The sequence below is a fragment of the Notolabrus celidotus genome, chromosome 16, assembly GCF_009762535.1.
Source record: "Notolabrus celidotus isolate fNotCel1 chromosome 16, fNotCel1.pri, whole genome shotgun sequence".
NCBI classification, from domain to species: Eukaryota; Metazoa; Chordata; class Actinopteri; order Labriformes; family Labridae; genus Notolabrus; species Notolabrus celidotus.
In genome coordinates, this window is record NC_048287.1 from 17,269,346 (window position 1) to 17,293,787 (window position 24,442).

The 24,442-nt window shown below is 39.5% G+C and overlaps 1 protein-coding gene across 1 annotated transcript; it reads left to right on the forward strand.

Moving 5' to 3' along the window:
- Positions 1-1,827: 1,827 nt before the first annotated feature.
- Positions 1,828-23,380, forward strand: LOC117828080 (zinc finger protein 516-like). Its single transcript, XM_034705066.1, has 5 exons — positions 1,828-2,087; positions 13,288-14,819; positions 15,857-17,098; positions 17,327-17,391; positions 20,759-23,380. The coding sequence occupies exons 2-5, from the start codon at positions 13,487-13,489 to the stop codon at positions 20,807-20,809; spliced, it is 2,691 nt and encodes an 896-aa protein (XP_034560957.1). The 5' UTR covers positions 1,828-2,087; positions 13,288-13,486; the 3' UTR covers positions 20,810-23,380.
- The last annotated feature ends 1,062 nt before the right edge of the window (positions 23,381-24,442 follow it).

The window sequence follows — 24,442 nt, forward strand, 5'->3', positions numbered from 1 at the left end:
CCAACACAGTCACAATATATGGCTGTTCAACAGAGTCTGGTTCTGTTTGAGGTTTATGCCAGTTGAAAGGAAGTTTTTCCTTGCCAATGTAACTTCTTAAATGTTGCATGGTGCTTTGCTTGTGGTGGATTAAATAAGATAAGACTGAATCTTTTCTAATCTTGGTGTTGTGCCCTCAAAGTTGTTGGGTTGTTTTATGTGTGCATTTTAGGACTCAGGGTTTAATCATGTCCTCAGAATAATAGAATTAACATTTATTGCAAAGACCTCTCAGTATGACACAGGATCAGTTTGACAGCATTACAAACTACAGCCTTAAAATGGGCCATCATACTTACCAACCATAAATTTATATATTTTTTACCAGGCTAGAGGCACATGCCGAGTTTGATGTGTTTCTTAGTATGGTAAAGCCACTATGTCAGTGATCTTTCACAGAATAAGATCATTCTAATCCTGAGGAATACAAAAGGGTGCCTGCACCGTTTACTCAGGCTCTAAATATGATGCCTTGTTTATTTTAAATCCATCTGTAACTACCTCAAGACCCAGACCTTCAAACATATTTGAACGGTAAATGTATTAAATATAGATATCCTGTTGAAAATGCAATAGAACTCACTTAAGTTTACTTTTCATTCACATTGTTTGAGTATGAGTAGGTCATTATTCTAATTGTAGGCCTTTCCAGCCTTTGTGGTTCAGTGTGTTGTCAAGAAAAGAGATTTATTTTATCCTAAAAAAATTTCAAAAGCAAAAGTTTTGAGAATAAGGGGGGCTTATGGACCATCATAAATAAAACACAAAATGTTCGATGAAATACTGGATTGACAGATAACTGTGACAAAATAATCTGACTGGACCAAAGGCATTTCAAGAGAACAGACAGTATGCAAGGTACAAAAACACAAGGACTGCTATTCAGGTGTTCTGAATACCTTAAGTTAACACTGCATGACTTAAATTACAGTCCACTGTGTGGATTATAATCAACCTCTGCACTAACATATTTCCTAAAATTGAACTTTATTAAACTATGTCTTGAATATCAGAACCATTCATATTTTCTTCTGCACCACCTGCGGCCTTGTGATTTTGGCTGAAATTAAGCCCCAATTAGTACTCCCCCTGGTTTCATTTTGCATGTTCAAAACAACAACCTACTCATCTTCTGTTATCAAAAAGGTGAAATGCAAACCACATTACTAATTAGATTTACATGGCTAACATAAGACTTTTTCTCACATTTTTGTTTTAAATCTGACCTTTCTTATGAGGTATTCAAATAGGTCTTTGTGTTTCTAAACATTATAATAATCCAGTGACGGGAAAATGGAGCTGTCCCTATCCCACCCTTTATCATAGCATAGTTAGTTGCCCTCGAATGTAACTGGGGACACAGTCCTATTTAAACAAAGAGTTGGCTTGAAAGGTCAAGATTGTGGAACATTTTGCCTTTACAATGGAGAACCCAATGAATTATTTTACTATTTTCATACAGCCATGGAAGTTTCTAACATGTTTTTATCCTACATTATTAAACTAACAAATGCAGCTTCATCAACGTATACATTTTGGAAGGCTAAACGTCGTTGTATGCTCATAAAGATCATCAACCACAAGCTATTATTAGATTACATTCACCTTTGTATGTACACTGCCCCATAATCCCAAGTAAACTACAGTTAATCTAAGATAAATGTTCCGCAAGCGCGCCCACCACTGGCCACTTCTTTTTCTGCTCGGTAGCGATGAACGGGGCAGCGTCGCAGAGATCACTCGCCCTTGTTATTAACGTTAATAACGTTATCTCTCGCGTCACTCATGTCCCCAACAACGACGGCTGCTGCTGCTGCTGCGCTGCGGAGGAGGAGGAGCAGGACGGGACTGCGGTTCAGGTGCACCGCTGTGATTGAGAGACACTGAAGTTTAACCGAGAAGAAAGAGATTAACACGCGGCTGAAGGATTAGACGACAAGTGTGTATCAGTTAAATAAAGCCCCACAGTTTTTTGTTTGTTTTGGTGTTATCGTTGATGATGGGATTCCTTCAGGAGCGACCTGCCGCCTAATGGTCACCCCTGTGAGGTAAGAGTGAAGCTAAAATGACGGTGAACTAACAAAAGATAGAGGAAGTGGGATGCTGAGTCAGTTTGTACAAGTGTGTGGCTCTTTTTATGAGTGTGTGTGGGCGAAAGTTGACTACAATACCGAAGAGTAGTTAGTTAAACGGTAATGTGGATGTCAGATGTAGTAAAACACTCGGCTAAGTCGTGTGTGGGAGCGACTGCTACGAGCAATTGACACAAGTCTCCTGGCACGAGCGTCCTATGTTATCATCATCATAATCACTATTTTTGGGCAGTAAATGTAATTTGAATGCGGGTCTGGCACAGCTGTACGCCGGCTGTCAGTGCACAGTTTACGCACACAAACTTGTGGTAAGTGAGTGCAAACGGGACAGACAACAAGGCTGCCATTGTACCGGATCAGCGGCGGATTAACGGAATTCCTTTTCTCTGCACTGTCTGAATGGCCTCCAGTCTCTCTATTTTTCTCTTTCTGCCTCTCTACGGGTATAACATCTTGATTTTAGCTACTTTATCCCCTGCACGTGTTGGAAATAGTTTATTAAAACACCTCACAGCCAGCAGCCATTAAATCAGAGGTACCCACCGGAGCTGGTGTGAAACATGTGGATGGGACAGTGCTGGACAGTTTCAGTTATTGTTATCAAGGCTTAAGGCTGTAAAGAGGTTATTAGTAAACAGCTATGCTGCAAACAAACGTTTTTTTTTTCAACTGTTGATTTATTGTAAAGTCTGATTGGTGTAATAGTCAGAAAATAGCAGTAATTTTCCTCTTTTTTTCTAATTCCCCATTATTTTCAGCTAATATCTTTATAATGACTGATTTGTCTAATCAACAGTGTAAACTAAAACAGTTGTATCGTGCACAGCAGCCACTCCTGATATTGAATATGCTCTTGGAATGTGGATCATTTTTGTTTGATAACTAACCAATCATTTTTAATCAACCATAAAAAAACATTTTGCCGATTAAGTGTCTGCCAAGCAGTACTTTAACTATTTCATTTTATGTAAACATCTTTGCAAGGTGATGCCACTAGTCTTCAAATTCCTGGCTGAAAAGAGTTAATGAGCCTGAGAAAACATTAGTGTCAAGTAGGTCTTCAGAGTGTTGTTTGTCTGCCCTGCTGATAAAAAGCTATTATCTCCTGACTTATAATTGGTGCAAACATTTAAGGACTGTTTTATGAACTGAACACTCTTAATTACAATACATCACAAAGACCGTCCATTATGATAAAAGCTATGGCTCTACCATGCTATAACACTCAAACACAATAAACAAACACAGATTATCTAATTCTTCCTCCTCCTCCAGTCCTCCCACCCTGCATCCATACACTTGCACATCATGCTCAACATGCACCATGCTCCCCCCCTCCCCCCCTGTGTATGTGGCCAACCAACATGTGGGGAGGTAATCCCAGCTATTAGGGTAATCTCCTCAGTATGACGATCAATATGGGAGGGTGTGCGACGACTACCAGACAAGAGTAGCGGGGGGACAAAATTTGAGCTAAAGAAAAATGATTTAATCATCCAGATTAGGTCAGGAGACTGGGGTCTGGACAGGGGCTTGTTGCTGGACGGGGGGAGGGGAGCAGACAGAGCAGACAGGAAGATGTGAGGGGTAAGGCCATCTCCACTTAGAGGCAGATAGATCCCTTGTGTGACAATGGGCTGCAAAATGTTGGGTTCTTCAATCTGGGTCGGTGAAAAAAATCCCAATTAGAAAAAAAAGATCACATGGAAAAGTTGAGATGGGGTCAAGGTTAGGGTTATATTTAAAAACGGATCAATGTTTGCAGTTTGGCTTTGAAGCATTTCATCAAAATAAGTTAAACTCACAATTTTCACAAGAAACTGAATAGAAAAGCTGACAACAAAAAATTTAGTTTTGAGTTTTTAAACTTTTGACATTTTTGAAGGAGATACGTTTATAAAGAGAATGAAATCGATGCATCAAAACGGATAAGAGTCCTTATGCTGCTCCTGTGGGTGCATTGTAAAGGAACTGTTGTCAGTGTATCACATCCAAAAAGTTGTGTATTCCCCGTTACGAAAAGTCAAAGCAGAACTTCTATTCAAATTCCAAAGCTACATCTTAAAACAAGTGGTGACCATGGCTGAACATGATTATTTTTCCCTGTAATTACTAAGTATTGAACTTTTCAATTACTTATTATTTTATTCACCTCAGGTCTTTTATGCCTGTTTTGCTCTTGTTGTCTCCAGTTCATTCTTAAACACCAACAATCAAGATGAAAGTTGCAAAAAGACATCAAAGCAGGTTCAGGAATTAAGGCCTGTGTCCACCAACAGCTTCTTTTGGGCTGGCTGTGCCTGCTACATCGATTTCCTCCGCCTTGCTAGGTTATGAAAGGTGTTTCCCAGCACTAGGTATCATTAGCTAACATACTGTCGCTAACATAAATTGATATGACCTTGATATAAAAACACTCATCTGACATCCCCACTGTTGTGACATCATCTCTCCTTGCTGTAGCCTTTTTTCCATTAAAATCCTATTAACCGTTCAAAGTATGGTCAAAAGGAATGATGGTTTTCAGTCACTGCCAGGATTAGTTTCAGCCTCACCATTGTTGTTTACAAAGTTTATATTGGACCCCCCCCCCCTTCATGAGTTTCATTGGCTGGTGAGGGAAAAGTGACAATGGTAGGATTCCAATAGTTGAACTGTCTTTAACTGAGAGCACTGTCAGTGACTGAAAAGCAGCTGACAATGAGAATTGGCATTGGTTTTGTACAGAAAATAGCCACTGGTGGCCACAGGCCCTTAATATTTTACATGCACTGTAGTAGCAAGCACCCTAAAATGTAACTGCACAGGGTGATATTTTTTGTGAAATAAATGGATGTGCTTCTAGACAAGTGTGACCTGTTTAGATCCGGCTGAGTTTACATCTTCCCACAGGATTCCTTTCAGATCCACATACTGGATTCTGTGTGTGTGTTAGTATAACTAACTGTTTCTTCCATGCCATGTTGTTCAATCTAACTGGACATTTAGTCTAAAATGAAAAACTCAAACTGCTAAGAGACACAAGGAAGCTCTTGAAAGAGGCTTTGCATAGTTTCTATATAACACAGTGGGAAAGTAATTGTCAAAGTAGAGCTTAAACAATTACATGATGAGTAACTAAAAGTTGTAGGTTTCAGCATTTCCGATTTTAGTATGTTTTTCCCTATGCAATGTCAATGCCTGTGTGCATTTTGGACTGTCTGTCATCAAAACAAAACTTGTTTGTGATTTTGAAGATCTGACGAAGAATCAGGAAATGAGTTGCAGCAGTTGGTTTTAGTCATTATTGAATGTCAAAATATAATATTAAGTGAATTTCTACAATTGGTCGTCAAATGGGAAAAATAACTAATCTTTACTGTAGGAATTACTTCAATCTATTAGTATAATATTAATATCCTAAATGTCTACAGTGGACAAACTGGTTTCCAATCACCGGGAAAATGTCCAGATGGAAGATGGGAGGGATGAGTAAGGCATTCACAGATCCCTTCTGCTCGGCCCCACTGAGACAGGGGGAGATGAGATTGGATGGGTCTGAGGGAGTCGGGTTACTATCGGCCCATTCTACTCCAAAGGATCCGTGGTGTTAAAGATGCAATACCCCTATGGGAAACCTAATCCAGACCCTGCTGCCAGCTGTCATTCTTTTGCTCCAGGGTAAAATCGCTAAGCAGGTATCGCCTTACCCTTCAATCCTTACCTTAATCATAGCAGGAGGAAGGGACTTGCACACCTGAGTCTGAACTACAATTCAACAATGTCTTTGTCATTTGAGAAATTTGATAAGTTGGATTAATAAAGACCAACACATCACACAAGAGAAACCCCATTCTCATGTAAACAGCTGTGCTCTCGAGATTCTGCTGTATGTTTATATAAATGATAATTTCTTATTCTAAATTTGAACATTGAGTATTACATTTAAAAGTTGATAAAGTCAACACTGCATACTTGTGCTAAACACAGAAGTTAAATGTAAACAATCAAGTGATTCATTACAATGGTGCACACGATGTGCAACAAATATTTTGATCCTGAGCTAAGTATTTAAAGATCAACCGGGCTTAGATTGAAAAGAAGGGAGGTGTATAAGGCTATTTTTATTGTTATCTGATACGTGGGCTCAATTGGTTTAGTATTTTTTGTGATGTGCAATTGAACAAATACAAGATCAATTAATTGGTTTATTGGAATTCAATTGTCAATAATATTGTATCTGCCAAAAATACTTTTTGGGCATGAATGTCCTTTTCAAGCCTTTTTGGAAGTAAGTTAATGTATACATGTGGGCTACTCACCTCTCTGTGATAATGAAGTTAATGAATTATTAATTATGTCAGACTGCATTTCGGCCAAATAATTAAACAAATAGATAAACTAAGCTCCATTTAAATGTTAGCATCTTCTTTAGCGAATTTTAGTATTTCAATTTGAAGACCAAACTCACTAATTTGTCAGCCATATGCATCATCATTTACAGCTCTGAAGTACTAATAACTGAAGCCCCTTTAAAAACAGTAAGGCTTTTAATCCTGAACATACATTTGATAGTAAATAAAGCTTGATCATCAAAGTTTCATGTTCCAGGCCCACCATATGAGCGAGACCGTTTCTTTATCCTTTCTAGTAATCGTATCGTATCTAGAAAGGAAACGATGTGAGTCTGTTCCAGATCAGTTAAATATTATTAGTTAATGTTTTCTTTGGCTTTACCTCTGAAAACTGTCGAATGACATCACGTTAATTAAATCTGTAACCTGTGCTTTTTCTCTTTTGCACTCACAGTGGGATTTTTATGAAAGTGGAACTAAAACAAATTACTGTTAAAATGTACACCTGGCAAAGGTACTTGGGAAGATAACAGCAAAACTGATCAAGTGAAAGACAGTAAGCAGAGTGATGGAGGGACATAAAAGGAGGCAGGCAGAGCGAGTCTGAGCTGACCTTGCCATGATAATCTAATCCCTGTCGAGAGTGCTTTTTTTAGAGAGCAAGTTAATGCTAGCAGATTATACTCCAGTGTCTCCCATACTAGCCAATCCAGACTTAAAAAAGAATAGGCCCATAGTAGATCTACAGACCTGACAGACAAAACAAATTAGCATCCATGATTGCAGAGTCATTTAAATATGTCTCTAGAAATCTAAAATCTCTAGTTTTGTTGGTGGTGTTGTCTAGTTGACTGCATTAGGGTTTGCAGGAGACATCATGTTACTTCAGCAATAGGTGAAATCCAAGCCAAGAATATTTCATGTCTGTCAGTGCCCCTTCCCTGCATGTGCCTCACAGTACTAAGGGGCATCCATGATAAAAGGCCACTCATCAAGCAGCTCATCTCATGCTACGAAGAGTAATCCCTGTATATGTTGTGTAACCAAGTGGAGAGTAGGAAAAGGAGGGGGATGGGCACAATCGGGCGTAAGTTTGTCTCTGCTTGTGACTGTTGAGCTCATAGCTGTCTAATCTCTTAGGTACATTAGGCTGTTCGCCCACAGTGCTGCAGCTTCTTCCCTGTCTTTCATAAAATTAAGTCACTCTAGGAACAGTGTTGGTCTTGAATACTATCTTGGACTTGCGCCCAGGTTATACGTTTTTACAAGAATGTGTTAAGATATGTTAGCAATAGCATACCAGTCAAACCATGTTAGGGATGCAAGGAAGTATAGATTCACTTGCATGTCAGGATGTTTCATGATACTATATTGTTTCCTAAATAAACAATTGGTTTTCAATTCATCCAAGACAAATAGTAATTCTATGGCAGTGACTAAAATATATAAATTATATATATCACCTTGCTTACAGTATATGTAATAAAACACAATGTATTGAACTTTTACCCCTTCATTGTGATACATATCATATTGCCAGGTTCTTGTCAATAAATAGCCTTCCTCATTAAACCTTGGATCTGAACAGCACAGGGTGGCACCAGATGGATAGTCCAATGTATTTTGGTTGTGATGTCACTTTAATCCTCTCTTTCTGTTGCTGTATTTTGCTTGAACATAGTTGTTCTATGGGAACAGGGGTGCTGTGAGAGCACTATAACCTTTGTTATTTGAGTGATATGCCGCAGACATTTTGTGCAGCCCATTTGCATTGAATGAGGAAATGATGTACTTACTTGAGTTTACTTACATAATGTCCTGGATTTGATAATGATGTATTTCCCACCATTACTACCAATAGGTCACCACAGTTCTGCTGAACCGCATTCTTAACTGCATGCTGCTCTGCATATCATCCATATCTACATCTTGTAGGATTTAATTCTTGTGATGGATTTCAGATTGCTCCTTCTTCAAAAGGGTATTTGTTCTATGAAAAGAGCTGCCTGCTAAATTTGAAGTTTAAAAATGTAATATTTATTTGCTATGTGCATCAAGAGTTCTTAGAGTATTTCTCAAGGGCTATAGCTTCTGTATATGGGGCACTATGCTCCACCAACTCAGCTAAATCAGGATCCCGAGCATTGAAAAATCTTGACCTGGAAAGAGACGCGAAAAGGCAGTGAGTGAATGAAAAACAATATTAAAAAAAATACATCAAATAAAACTTTGAGATGCATTTTGGCTCTGGATAAATAAATAACTTGCCCACAGAGTTTGGCAAAATATGGAAGGTAATTTGTTTTATGTTGTCCATTTATTTTGTTAGTAATGGAGAAGACAAATACACAGGATGGATCAACATCACAAAATAACTCAACTAGAAATCTAGTAGTTATCTTCTAGTTATTTCTGTTCACCTTAAATTTGAGCTTGCAGCATCAGAACCAAATGTTGAGCATGGTAACTCATGTTTGATGACTATTAAACATGTCCGATCATGCAAGTACCTGGGAGTGCGTGTCAGCTCCCTTACATCTGGAAGGAGTCATCCTCAAATGCATCAGCAGTGAATCAGCAGTGAATTCATTTTCTGCCCACTCGCCTCAAAGCAAGTTAAGAGATAAGACACCTGTTTTCTCCTGTGCTGGAGATTTAGCTTTATTTTATGAAAATAATTTGTCTAATTTGCAGTAGTGAAAAATAAAGAATAAGAGCTTTTTACAGGCAGTAATAGTTGACATTAGACAGTTAAATGTGTAAATTTTAAAAAGTATAATTTGGCGCAACATATCTTTAAATTTGAAAGGTCATGGTTGGAAACTCTGACATCAGCATGATTGTCATTGTAATAGACAGCTATATCCACTACAGCCTAGAGCGAGTATGGGATTGAATTCTAGTACAACGTATAGTAAGCAGAGAAAGGATTGCACACTGTGTACAGTGTTGGAATACAACTTCATATTACATGCTGCAAATTGATGCCAGCAACATGTTGGTCTAGAATAATATGAGTGATTTGAAGCCTATTTAATGTTTTTTATATATCCTAAATCGTGTAGTTTTATTTGGATAACATAGCTAACATGATCTTGATATTTTTTAAGCATTTTTAATATCTGTCTTAATGCTGAAAGAAAATCCTAACCCAGTGATTTGATTTTTGTGCTATGTATTTGCAGTGATTGGAAACAGACAGGATTATTGGACACATAACAGTAGATGGGAGCTGAGGCTTAGAGAGTGACTATGGCTCTGAACACTAGCATAAGGACAGTCACATGCTATCTCCAGTCAGGGGTATGTTGGCACAGGCTGGCTGCTGGTTGTTGAGAATATTTGGATGACTTCAGCTTACACACATACACTCAAAGGCATGTGTGCATGCACAAACATTAAGGTGTACATGCACTAGCTTTAACAGTTTCAGATTTTTGCAGAGACAGGCTGTAGTGGATTTTGAATGCATTTAAAAAAAGGTGCTTGAGGTGTTTTTGTTTGATGGATGCTGGAGTATCCTGCAAAGTGAATCCAGGGAAAATTCTATTTCCAGATTCTGGCAGGAATTTACACCCACAGTTTCAGTGCAGCAACCCAGCACGCAGGCAGTGCACATACACACACACGACACACTGACAGTGGGTTATTTTCATGCAAGTACACATGCACACACACACATCACAGCACTCAGCATCAGTGCCCTGACCATAGGGAGTTTGTGCTGAGCTGGTTGGGACGTCAGGATGAATCAATGCGAGGACAGCTGACTGGACATGCCTATTCATCTGCTAAAGAAAAGAGAGAGAAAAAGAGAGCGAGGGATTCTAAAAGGAATGAGTTAAGCCCTGAAGCAACATGTTTGGCTATCTGCATTACTTTACAGATCCTCCAAAGGGCTTTTAATAATGTGATCATGAAAGCAGAGGAGGCGGAAAATATAGACAAACAAAGACCAGGGGGACAAACAGGATGATTCAAATAACTATATGAGGTCAATTTTGTTGATGGAAATGCAACAAACAAACATCTGGCTTAATAGTGATGTGAGGATACACTCTAGTCATGACATGATATGACTCACAATGCTAGGTTCATGATATAACCTTTAAACAATTATTTAAGGGTCAAAGTAACCTAGTTTAAATTAGATCTTTAAAGAAGATATTGCCTCTAAAAACACATAATTTGTGTTGTTTTTCCCCCCCTTTTCACTGCATTATGCCTATCCTATTTTATTTCCTGTTATGCTGACAAACATACTTTTATTTTGAAAGGACACAATAGCGACTTCCGTAAAGCAACACTCGTAAAACGCATAGGAGGAAATGAAAATGGCTAAAAGATCAACTAACAGAAACAAATGTTAAATGCATCATGTATTAAACAGTATGTCTCTCATTCTCTCTGTTACCTTCACAAGATAGGAGATGAGAGATTGTCTTTACGATCATTAATGGCTGATGGCAATCTAATTTAAATGAAAAAGAAATGTGCTGAAAAAGTTAAATAAATGGACAGATGCATTTTGGTGTCCTAGTCAGGAATTGGCTATGTGTAGGAAATACTGGGAGGTTAGCACATACTTAGTGTTATCTGCACAAAAGTAGGATATTGCACATGAACAAATACAGCACACATAAAGCATACAGGCTGCTTAAACAAAGACTAAGCTCATACTGTAGAAGTGCCTAACTCCACACTGATGGCCCGTTTATTCCAATCTGTTGCCCTGAGCTCTCTGACTTTATCCCTATTGTGTTAACGTATTACATTCACCTTAACCTTAACCTCATAATTGCCACCCTCTAGTTTCTCCTGCGCATCCTCCCCCTCTCTTGGAGATAGTGGGCCACATTGCCCATGCACTAATCTGACGGCGTCTGCCTTTCAAACACCTGCTATGTCCAGAAAAAAAACTCCTAGACTCCTCCCAGATTCCAGATTCCACACCCACTCCAGCATGAGCGGATCAGCACACATGACCACATGCAGGCAGGCAAGCAAGCATACATGCATACAGACAGATGCGACCATGGATGCAGAAACAGATATTTAGATGGCCTCATCCCCTGAAATCATGCTAAAGTCAGCACTTTTTCTGGCCCTAATGTGTGTGTGTGTTTCCTCACTGAGAGGACAAACTGGAGTAGTCTTTTGTCCTGCTTCTCCACCCAGACATGTATTAGAAGACAGTGACGTGTGGGCCTAGGCCTCTTTGCTTTAACAATACCTCCCTCGACCCCCCAATGAGGGGTGGAGGGCCAGACATGAGGCGATGTGACAGTTCTGGTGCGGTCGACACAATAGCAGGTTTTTCTTTTGACTGCCTGCCTGGCTATTCACCACAGACTACTTTCTTTCACTGTTAACAGTCTAACACATAGCCATGTTGGCCTGGGGAACATATTTCCTCACATCACACTGTGTCTGTGCTATGTACTCTATTCATGTAGCGTACAAAGACTTGTTCTATATATTTCAGATTTGTCTGTTTATTATCAGATGGTATAGAACCATTAGAGTCTTACAGTCCTTTATATCATAGTTATCTCCCTGGCTGCTGAGATAATTCACATTCTACCACTATGTTAACTGAAATGTTTAGTGACAAAGCATTGTAGTTTTATTTTACTTAAAACCGTAATCTTATGTCAGCACTGAATCAGGGATATGTCTGTGTGGCTGGTCTGTTAGCTTCTAAAAATGAAGTTTGTTGATAATGGATTATTGATCGTAAATTAGAGTGGGCCGCCCCTCAGGGTTCATCCTGGTCAGCCAGGAATGAATACATCTCTTCATGCTCCACCTCACACACTCAATTTAGGCATAGGAAACCAAAGGGCAGACACGCACACGCATGTTGAGACACTGGGCCACGCTCTAATATGCACAGACAGGCGTCGCTCATCCACCAAGGGACAAAGGTTACTCCAAAATCTGTGCAAGGCAAATTGTCTCAGAGGGCTTTTTCCCTAAAAGCATGGTTTGTCGTTTTTATACAAAGTGAGTGAGGCTACTTAACATTTGAGCAACTTCAGCTTTTTTTCTGCTTATTCACCTAAATGTTAATGAAATACAACAAAGAAATTATATATTTTCTATATCACATATGTCTATATCTTATATGTCTGTTTAGAATGTGTGGTTTTAAGCCAACAAAAGATCATCATTCACCTCTGTTAAATTTAAAGCAAGTTCATTTTTCAAGGTTTAGAAGTCTTTAAGTATGGGTAAACTGTAGTGTGTACCCTTAGTGTAATAATAATAATAATAATAATAATACATTTCATTTAGATAGCACTTTTCAAAACATGGTTACATAGTGCTTTACAAATAATAAGTAAAATGAAATAAAATAAAACAAATAGAAGAGAAATGTGATAAATCCTTTTTTTAGTATAGATGTGTGGTAGCCCTGCAATGACTAAGAAATCAACTCTTATTGCTCTCATCCCCAGTTTGACAACTGTTTTTAAGTTGTGCAAAGTTGCTTCAAAGTCTACTTAAGTTTTGAACAAGTTTTTGCGGTTTCATCATAGCCATTAGTATTATTGGTTTCTTTGTTTTATACGCCTTCTCGTGTTTTTTTGGTATATATTTTGGGGGAAGTAAAGTGTATCCTCTCTGCTTTAATCTTATCTCACTTCTCACACAGTATGTGTCTTGGATGTGGAAAAAAAGACATATTATTTGATTTGAAAAAAAAAAGAATGATTTTGTAGTAATAATAATAATAATCATAATTTGTCTCAACTTTTGTGATGTCAAAGCTGTGTCATTATCACAAAGCAGATGTTGATTTTATTTTCCTGTTTCAGGTCTTGCCAAAACACTGAGTGACTGGATGAAGACAGTTTCTTCAAAATCCTGGATGGACACCAAAGCTGTTATGTTTTTCAAGTTTTTGATTCCAATTCTGAGAATTTGCTAGCTTTTGGAAGATACATTTGCATATACAGATAAGTTATTTCACAGCTGAGTTTTTTTTTTTGACATAATTGTGCTCCAAGAAAAGTAATGGGGACAGAAGAGAAGGAGGATGCCTCACAAAAACCCACAGCTACTATAAAGACAGAAACAGAGGAAGATGTGACTTCTGGCCACACCTGTGGGGTGTGTGGCCGCAGCTTTCCACTTCTCAGTTCTTTGTCCCAGCATATGAGAAGACACACCCGGGAGAAGCCATACAAGTGTCCGTACTGTGAGCATAGGACGGCCCAGAAAGGCAGTCTGAAGGCCCACATTCGAAGCCACAAACTGGGCCTGTTCAGCCAGAACCTCAGTGACAAGGAAGGCAAAATGGAACAAGAGCCCAAAAACAACACAGAGATCCCAGACCCTCCTGAAATTGTCTGCACAACTGCCAAAGCTCATAAAGTCAATGGGAAGGTAAAGAAGAGAGAAACAAAGAAAAAAGTGAAGGGTAAAGAAAGTGCTGGGGCCGATGGGGAGTCTTGTTCCTGCACCATTTGTGGCCAAGTGTTTCCTCAGGTACTACTCTTGAAATCCCACATGAAGAGGCACCGCAGCTCTCAGGATCATGGTTGCAGGATTTGTGGTCGTCGTTTCCGCCAAGCGTGGTTCCTTCAAAGTCATATGCGCATTCACCGAGTCAAAGCTCAGCTGAAAGGTGGTAAGAACAATGACCAACCTGCCACTATGAATGGAGTTCCTCAAGACCCAGCATCACTCATAAACGAAGAGTGCCTCTATGAGCTATGTGCTGGCTGTGGTAACTTCTTCTCAGACCGCAAGACATTGAGAATTCACGAAAAGCTTCACAAGCTGAACCACAGCCGCACTCAGACACCAAATCCAGCACAGGAAGATGTTGACACCTCTGAGAAACTTGACGCTAAGAAGCATTTTTTAGAAAGCTTGAACCTCACATGTGTTGGACAACAAGTAACTTCCGAGGAAAGTAGTTTATGCAGGCGAATTCCAGAGCTGGATCCAATTTGTAGCTACCAAGCATGGCAGCTAGCCACTAAGGGACGACTGGCGGAGGTCACAGAGAAATGTCTCGGATGGGAGGAAAGGCTCGCAGATGCTGAGGTGGCATATGACACAGAAAAGGGTGAGTACATACCCCTGAAGCAAGAGAAGAAGAGGAAGCAAATTGACGTCCCTAGCTCCAAAATTAAGAAGATAAAGGGAGATACAGTCCTCGATCAGACATTGAACGGCCCGGCACACGCAAAAGGAGGAGACAAGAGGATTTGCCAGAAGGATCGTATCCTGTTGAACGGACTGGGTCATGCGTTTTATGAGGCACTACAAAATAAGAAAGTCAAAGATGTTCACTTCACAGTGAAAAAGACAAACAACATCAGGAGCCAAGACCAGGAGGGTAAGTCATGCATACTGCACCATGATATTCTCAACAGTATAGAGAAGAGGATGATACGGGGAATCAAGTTAATTTGTATTAGACCAATTTTTGCTTACATTGAGACATCAGATGTTATGTTAGTGGACATGCTGACTTCAACTATTTGTGATGAAAAGTGCTTGCTTAAACATAGACGGAACAAAAGTCTCTCTCTGATATCATATTTTAATGTAAGTCCAGGCCTCCAGTGTGGACATTAAGCACTGCAACAACCAGGAATTGGCTGCATAGAGCACCTAAAATGTAAAATTAGAATGTGGAAAAGGGAGACCTCTAGTGAGTTTATTCTATTGTTACAGCATCTATACTGATTTTTTTACAGGAGGCATATCTAAGGTATCCTTATCAAAGCACCAGGGATTTTTTGTATGGACCTAGAGTGTTTTATTACATTATTTTGTTGGCTATGATTTCTTTTTTTTTTAAGTTATATTTTTTGACTTTATTGATAGGATAGCTGTAGAGAGACAGGAAATGTGGGGTGTTGAGAGCAGGGGAGACATGCAGTAAATGGTCGCGGTCAGGAGTAGAACTGGTGGCATCTGCGAGAAGGACTGTAGCCCCCTGTATGGGGGCGCATAGACTGCTAGGCCACCAGTGCCCCTATGATTTCTAAATGAAACATTTGAAATAACAGTTTTGGTTGAATGAAAGGCTCAAAAACTTAGCAGAATCTTCTAATGTGCCCTCATTGCACACTTTGATCATTAGAGAGAGTACAGACAGAGTAGTTGCCATTGAGTTGTGAAAAATCTAATTTGGCGTCTTTGAACCTGATAAAGATGACCTTGTCTGGATAGTAATGATCCTGCTTTTGTCCCAGGAAACATGTGTTACACCTCTTCTATACTAGATTTAGAAATGCTGCATGGAAGGAAGGATACCTGTTTGTGTACCCCACCGACCTCTTTGGTGTTTTATCATTAAAATATAGTGACACAACAGTTCAATTCTGTGCATGTCTTTTACATTGTCTCTTTTGTGCTTATTTACAGATAGAAAACCCTACTTCTGTGAGCACTGTGATTTCCACTGTTTCGATGCCTCACTACTCAGGTCTCACCTCCGGCAGCACCAGGACTTCCTTGCTCCTTACAGCAAACACAGCACTATTTTGGACAACTTTAACCAAAGTGGTTCCAAACCCTCAAGATACATGGACTACCTCAGAAACAGGAGCGCGTTGCTCAGTCAGCCATACTGGAATCCTTATACATGCCCACCTATTCAGGACAATAAAACAGAAAAGTCAAATGGCACTGAGGTCAAAGGTCAGGGACAAACTACTACTAATGCTGGAAGTCTCCTTAATCTGTCTTCATCACCCATAAATGAAGGAGAAAGCACTATTAATCAAACGCTACAGAAAGAGGGCCTGTTGAGACATCAGTGCCCATACTGCTCCCACACCAGCACCTACCTAGAGGTGCTATGGATCCATCAGCGGATTGCACATAAGGTGGATGGTAGCAGCCCCATGGCACCCAAGTGGGCACCCTGCACTAACAGCCCAAAGAGTTCAAAGGCGGGTGCAACCCCCTGGAGACGTACAGGACCTCCGCCATTCCTTGAAGGCAAGGACTGCCCTACTTTACCTGCTCCAAGAACTCAGCGCACACAACCTCCAGGTGTCGCAACTCAGAGCAGCAGCAAACATTCAGGTCCCAAGACCCAGGCAGGTGTCCCAAAGTCCAAGGTGAAGGATTCTCGGTCTTCAGATGGGACGCAATCAAGTGGGAGGACCAAACTCCTACCGCAAAAGAAATCAGGAGAACATAACCAGGCAGTGGAAGGGGGAAGTAAAAGTGCCCGACCTACGTCATCGAGCAGTACTGTTCACAGCAAGAGTACCCCCAGTTTTCAGTCTACCAGTAAACCCAAATACAGAGCCCACAGAGCTGCAGTGGAAGCAAGCTTTCCACAGGAGGGTTTGGGTTTTATGTTGGCCAGAAATCATGGCGGGACTTCCTCTAACACCCCAGACAGACACCATCCTCGCAGGCAGTCATGTGACTCTTCTTCAGGTCCCAAGGGTCCTGATCTGTGGGCTGCGATGAACATGTGGGGTCACAAGGCATATTTAGAACCACTCCAATTTGCTCAGGGAAAGAATGAAGCAGCAGGAGAAATGCCAATGGACATTGATATTTTGAGTCTCCTAAAAAACTACAGTCCCCAAGATCTGGCTGCTCTTTACCAACACTGGGGGTTTGTGGGCCCCAGAATTGATCCACAAGGTAGGAGAAGATTTGATTTGTGTTAAGTTTACTGTAATGTAAATGTGCAGATTAATAACAGTAGCCTCATTTTTTTTAGATGGAGACTAAAGTTCAGTTAAAAATTAAATGGAGCAAATCCTGACCTCTGATTTTGTCTGACTGGTAAACTTAAGATGTGTGACTTGACTATGAAACTTCTCACAGGAATTGAGGTTAAAAAATGTCTCTTTTACTTTCGCTTTACAGCAATGTTGCAGTTAAATGGAAGTTATGGCAAAGAAGTCCACTCCACATCTGAAGCTTCCAAACAAGTATGTTTTTCTCGTTATATACACACATTCCTTCTAATGTTTTGATAAGATGGATATAAAGTGTTTTTAATTAATCCACCAACTTTCCAACAAATACATTCACTTTATAGTGATCTGCAAGGATGACAAAAGAAACTAAAGCACCTCAAAGCAAAACGATTAGATATGTTCAATAAAAACACAACAGTATAAATGCAATGAAAATGTCTGCTAAATAATGTAATCATAATATAATGCAAACAAATTAATATGTCCAGCAATGACTGAACTGATATATAGCGATTCAAACATGAGAGGCCCCGTCATGATAACTGTCATCAGCGTTTTATATATAAAATCATACAGGTAGACAAAGTATCCTGCCCTTCTCTTCTCCACTGCGGGCTTGACCGCATTTCTCCCCCCTCCCCTCGCGATCAGCTCACAGAGCTCCGTGATCGAGCGAGCTGATTGGTCAGTGGGCGGAGTTTACTCCAAGCTGATCTCTGATCCTGAGCATAACCTGCTCCTGAGCAGGTTAGGAGTTCAGCATGAGTAACCATGGTTATCTACCCTGGTAAGGAGTAGACCACCTTCGTAGTACTGAAAATCCAGAGTTAACCCTGAAGTTACCTCGATGACCGCAAATCCGGCTTCATAGTATACCCCTCAGGATCTTGGAGGTCTACCAAACTTAAATCTTCATAATAAAGTATTACACATTAAAGATGACATATCACGCTTTTTTCATCAATATATATTGGTCTAAGAGGTCCCCAAAACATGTCTTTAAAGTTTATGCTCAAAAAAACACTTTGAAATCAGATTTTGGCATGCCTGAAAAGCCCTCTTCTTCAGCCCTCCTCAGAACAGTCTGTTTTCCCTCTGACCACGCCCCCTCAGGAAGTGGATGTGCCTTCGGCTCTCCAGCACGTTGATCTAATGTTTACATGTTGACTGAATATACACTGCTGCTCACAGATCGTGTTACTTCAACCTTCTGAATCTGATCCAGAATCTGATCCTGACGGAGAGGCGCCTGCAGCAGGACCTTTCTGAACGATTGGTCACAGATTTAGTGTTTCTTCTTATTTTGTTTATCAGTATGTAGACGTGTGTCTTGGTACACAGCTACTAACATGTAGCTATGTGGCTATGCTAACTAGAGCTAGCACTTATCCATGATAAATAAAAATCATCCACTAGATCTTCAAATCTGCAGACGTGAGGAGTAAAACCGACCTCTACCAGAAAGGCAGCAGGACCTTTCTGAAGGATTGGTCACAGATTTTGTGTTTCTTGTTTTATTTGTCAGTATGTCGACATGTGTCTTGGTAGACAGCTACAGCTACAGCTACAGCTACGACATGTAGCTATGTGGCTATGCTAACTAGCGCTAGCATTTTTCCATGACAAATAAAAATCATCCACTAGATCTTCAAATCTGCAGACGTGGGGAGTAAAACCGACCTTTGTGTTTATTAAGACAGCCTACAACTAGCATGCCTCCCTCCTAAGCTCCTTGATAGCAAACATGTGTGCAGGGAAAATAAATAAAATTCTGGGAATAATTAAATAAAAATGGACAGCGTTGCTCCGCCTCTTCCCGTTGTACGGTTCTGAAGCCAAAAAATCCTCCTCCTGGGCACCGCCATTGTGCAGCCAGAGACTGTGAAGCCACTTTAATAAGCTCCGCCCTACAGCGTAACGTCCCAAGACGCTGTGTGTCCTTTGAAGTTTCCCTCTACGGCGGCTGTGAATCAAAGGAAACCCGGAAGTAAAACCCCGTTTTTTAAACTCTAATAACTAACGAAAAAGAAACTTTTCAGGAAAAAGAGGCCTTGAACACAAAACACTCAAATACTAACTACATATCACCACAGCATACAGATGTGAGAAACATTCGTACGACGTGTATTTATTTTTTAAAGTTTGACTGCTCCCCCATTCAAATGAATGGGGGAGACAGATTTTTTGACATATACTGCAGCCAGCCACCAGGGGGCAGACACACAGCTGAAAGCCTCACCATCAGCCATCGGAACCTCTCCCTTGTATTTTATACAGTCTATGGGCTGAACAAGCTCCGAGCTCTGACTCCGTGACAGACCAGATATTGTTGTGACGTAACAAAAACAGAAGTCTGAAACGGCTCGTTTCACACACATTTACAGAAAGGTGGAGAAATCAAAACAGGGGCAGAATGGATTTTTTTCATTCTCGGGGGGTTTGTAGACATGCCAGGGAAACATATTTCAGGCAGAGATCCATTAAAAAGTCGATTTTGCATGATATGTCACCTTTAACATTTATCATCTGTGAATTAAGGTCAGTTAGTGCCAGAAAATGCCTTTGCTTACAACAGAGAATTTTCCTGATTTGCAGATAAACTAAAATGCATAAGTCCGTTGATTGCAGACTTTTCCCCCCAGTTAACTTTCTAGAATCAAGAACAGCCTTAAAGTCTGCCATTTCTGCTTGTCTGCTTATCTTCATGCAATTGCGTGCATGGCTTTTGACTTTCACAACCTGACTGTCGACTTCCGCAATCTGGCTATCTCTTCCTTCTCATTTTGGAAAGAGAGGCTGACAGGATGAGACAAACACATACAAAAAAAAAACATTTTTGTCCCCCTCAGGGTAAAACTCACTCAGCATCTCCATACGGTGTGTCATCAGCCTGCCAGTCAGGCTTACCCTGATGCTACCTACAACTGTTCTTGCTTTCTCCTCTTTTCCCCTCGAGTAATATGTGGGCAACTTCTTAAACACCAAAGATGGACTCTCAGTCTGCAGGGGTGAGGAGTTGTAAATCAGATAATATGGATTACACTGTGGAGGATGAAATAGTATTACTGGACATTATATATTCTATTATGGATTAAAAACAAATGAAATATATTTCTATTGTGTTAGCTTGGCATTTTTTTTGTGTTTAAAACTCTTTTTTTTTTTAAGATGGCACAGGTTGCACCAACTATATGTGCAACTTTACATTAGAGAGACCCTTTAGGGAAACCAATACAGTTGTTTTTGTTATAGATTTAAAAATATAACATGACAGGACCTGCAAAGAACAACATTGCACCAAAGACATTCAAAGAACATTGAATTATAGTGGCATAGACACACATTGTGCATCCAGAATCTGGACACTGACCAATAATGGATGCTTGAGACTGACAAGATATGGTTTGAGAGGATAAAAAATACCACCACCACCACCACCACCATAACTGCTTAGAAAAAATAAAACTGTATCATAAATTGTCTGAAGAATTGTATTGCATGTATTGTGATTTTGCTGAGAGATTCTTTTAACACACACCTTCCTTTCAGTATTGTTGGATAAAATCTAACTGGTGTGCCTCTTACTTGTCTCCCGCAGGTTACCAGCCACTCATCTTCCTCTTCAGGGTCTCTTCATAAAGGAACATGAAGATCTGTAGCATTCCTGTAATCCTTCAGTCTGCACAATCTTGCTGTTCTTTGAAGAAAATCAGCCATAACTCCTAAAAGGACAGAGGCACACTGGGTAATGCACAATATATGCAAAACAATGAAGTGGACTCTTATTTTATAATACAGTTGTTTAATTTGAAGTGTCATGCATGCTTTTTGTTTGTTAAGAGTGTAGGTGTGTTAGATTCCAAAACACAGGGAGTTCTGTTTTATTGACATGAGGTAGTTTGAATTTATTGTAAAAATGAATGCAAGGAAGGGAGCCACAGCTGGAGTGGGAATAAGATGTGGATCTACTTTTGAATGGAGAAAGAGAACATTGTCTTGGTTGAAGACATACATGTGCCCATGCAGGTGAGATCTGGCGAACAATAAGAACAAAAAAAGGTCTATTGATGACACAAGACGAAGGCTTTGATCAGAACGTTTTACTTTTCTCTCACTATGTCTGTTGCTGTTTTTTTTTTATGCAGCTCACAAGCTCATTAAGTGTTCTGTTTTGGTTTTGAGTTTAGGGCAGGCACTATATTTCTGCTTGAACATTCACAACATGCAGTGGTGCACTCCAGCATTAAATCTGTCATTTTTTAATTTGGTCTAAGAGTTCACAATTGTCATGTGAATATTTCCAAGAGTCAACTGCAGTGCTTTGTCTCAGTTTCTTACTATTAGTTACAGTGCAATTCCAGCTTCACTATCTTTCACAGTTCTCAAACAAAGTCATGATTCTCCTGTAAGACCGGCAAGGGTGGTTTAATCAGAGCTTAGTCTGACAAGAATCCAGGCTTTAGCAGTATAAGCTCATCGTCCTACACACATTTAGAAAAAAAGGATGCACTTTTATTCTGACACTAGATGTTGCAATCTTAAAGTTCTTCAGCCCACTGTCACAAAAAAGTGGATTTACTACAACAAAAAGAGCTGCTCAAATATTTTCCTTAAAGTTACTGAGATTGCAGTCACATATGAACCTTGCAATACATTTTCCAGAAAGTGATCCTCATACTGAGAGTAAGAAATGACACTACCAGTGTCCTCAAAGTGACCTATTCACAGCAAAAGGGTAGCTCATTAAATGATTATTATCCTTTACTTATTTAAAACACGTCACCACCTGTGCTCCTCATCAAAATGATGTAAACACAAGCACATTCAACTGCCAACCTTGACATAAGGCAGCCAGTGATTTGTTTTATTTAATTAAAGAAGGATTGCAGTTATTGTTTGCTAGCCAAATACTACAAGATTGTATTTCTTAAGATCTGGGTACCTAAAGAGTCAATTATAAGTATATTTCAACAAGAGCAATATGCTTGGAACTGAGTTATTGCGTTCAGTATTTTAAAAGTTAATGGGTACCAGTTGACCAAGACAGGTCTTGATCATTATTCTTATAATACTCCTTACACACAATAGTTCACAAGGGCAACACCAGGGTATAAGTTAGTGTTTTCCAGCAAGAATCTGAATTGGAGATGATCAAGTGTAGTTTACATAGGTAAATGACCAACATATAGGCAGCATAAACCCTTAACATTTTTTAACAGTTTTAAGTTGGACATATGAGTTGAATAAAAGGAGTTGCACCATATCACTGAAAATGTACTCAAGGCAAATTCATCCATCTATTGACAAAATTTAAGTCCAGAATTGATCAATCTTCCTATTTATTTATTTATTGCATCTCTTTAGACAGACTGTCAAGTTTCCAATGAAAGAAATGTCCAGTGTTTTCTTTTTCCCATCAGACGGATCGTGTAATAGTGTACACTCATCTCAAGTTGTGCTTGAGCAAATTTTTGCTGGAATATTAAGACGTAGAAACTGTAGCAAGAATTTCTACTGATGTGGCCCTGACTTACTGCTGCCAGACAAGCTAATGACTTTTTTTTTCTAGCTTATTACAAATCACCTCATTCGAAGTTTATTTTAATGTGTTATCAGCTTGAAGATATGTTTAGTACGTTTATATTTTAGTTCTGACTCAGTGTACTAATCTCCCTTAGAGAAGTAGTCTATGCATTTGATAATAAGCCATCAACTTGTGGATTCTGGAGAGATCTAGAGAATACCTATTTTGTTTACTGGATTGTTAATCTGTGTGAAAACTGTTTTGTTTTTATAAATACTGTAAATGACTGTTTATTTAATGCTCTTTTTGTTCATTGAGAGTGGAAATTAAACTCTTCCAAGTACTTGATATTTGTAGTAACAACAGAAATGTAAAAAAAAAAAGAAAAAAAAGTTTTGGTTCAGAGTGATTCTTCTGCAGGAGGTGTGATTTACAGCTACCTGTAAAGATACTGCGGGAAGGTCAACAGAGTGCGAGAGAACAACAGAGAAAGGAAAGAGTGGGACAGTGATTTTTATGCAAGCCTGGAATTTTATGCACACCTGAAGCTTAAAGTTGGGCTCTCTCTGGGTTCATTTTTGTGACAATGTAAAGTTGTTTCATAGATAAATATGTTGTAACAGAATTTCTATTTTTACCAGTTCCACATTTTGTCTGACTGTAAAAATATACAAATAAAAAGTTGGTCAATGTACATTTCCATTTTAATATTGTTTTATCTTCATTTTCCCTTAAAATCTAACTATAAATAAAGTTACAAAAATAGCAATTAGCAACCTGTGATGACACACCACAAGTTTACATTAGTGCATTTTGTGGGTTGATGTCTACCAAACTATTGTCAGGAACACACGCACACACACACATTCACACACACACACACACACATATATGTATACTGTATAAGAAAAAATAGATCCCTTTTCTTACAGTGTTGCATTTTATAGGGTTATACTGAACTCTAACAAACCTTTGCATGCTTCAGATATTATTAGCAGGTTCATTCTATACAGCATCTGCCATTTTTTGTGAAACATAACCAGTAATATTATTACATAAGGATAAAATGACTTTGACTTTCATGCTATACTGGATAATAAAAAAATGCATATTTAAAATTCACATCTCAACACCACTTCTACTCAAACATAAAGTCAAAGTCTCTATCCGGCTTCAATATAGGAGATCATTTTAAACTCATATCTTACATACTTTATGTTCAAGAAACAAGAAGAAAACTGCACTGAACTGTTTTTGCGATTTATTAAACCAATAAAAGCTTCTTCAGTGCATCACATCTTTCTCAAAATTAGTAGTTCACTTAAGATAAACACAAGGTGCTTGTTCTGAAAGAAATGATAAGCGCTTCAGTGAAGAAACCCACCCCACTATGCCCTTAACTGATAAGTTGAGTAGCCTACCCAATTGCTCCTGATGTCCCCCAAAGCCTGAGATAGAAAGGACAGATGGGCAGCAAGAGCCAGCGCATCACTGGGGTTATCAAGTGAGCACCTCCTTCACAGATGTTTAGTTTAGACAGGCCCACTACACCGGAGAGGCTAAACAGTTAGCTCTGGCATCCCAGAGCAACGCCCCTCCATGCCAGCTCCCGCTGTCCATCATATCCACTAGCAGAACACCCCAATTTAATAACCCAACCCATACAGTATTGCCACATTCAAAGGACCCAGGCTCCAGACATGCAAGCTCCAGGTAGTGACAACACGGATACTACCTACTCTAGCACCTGGGCCCTAG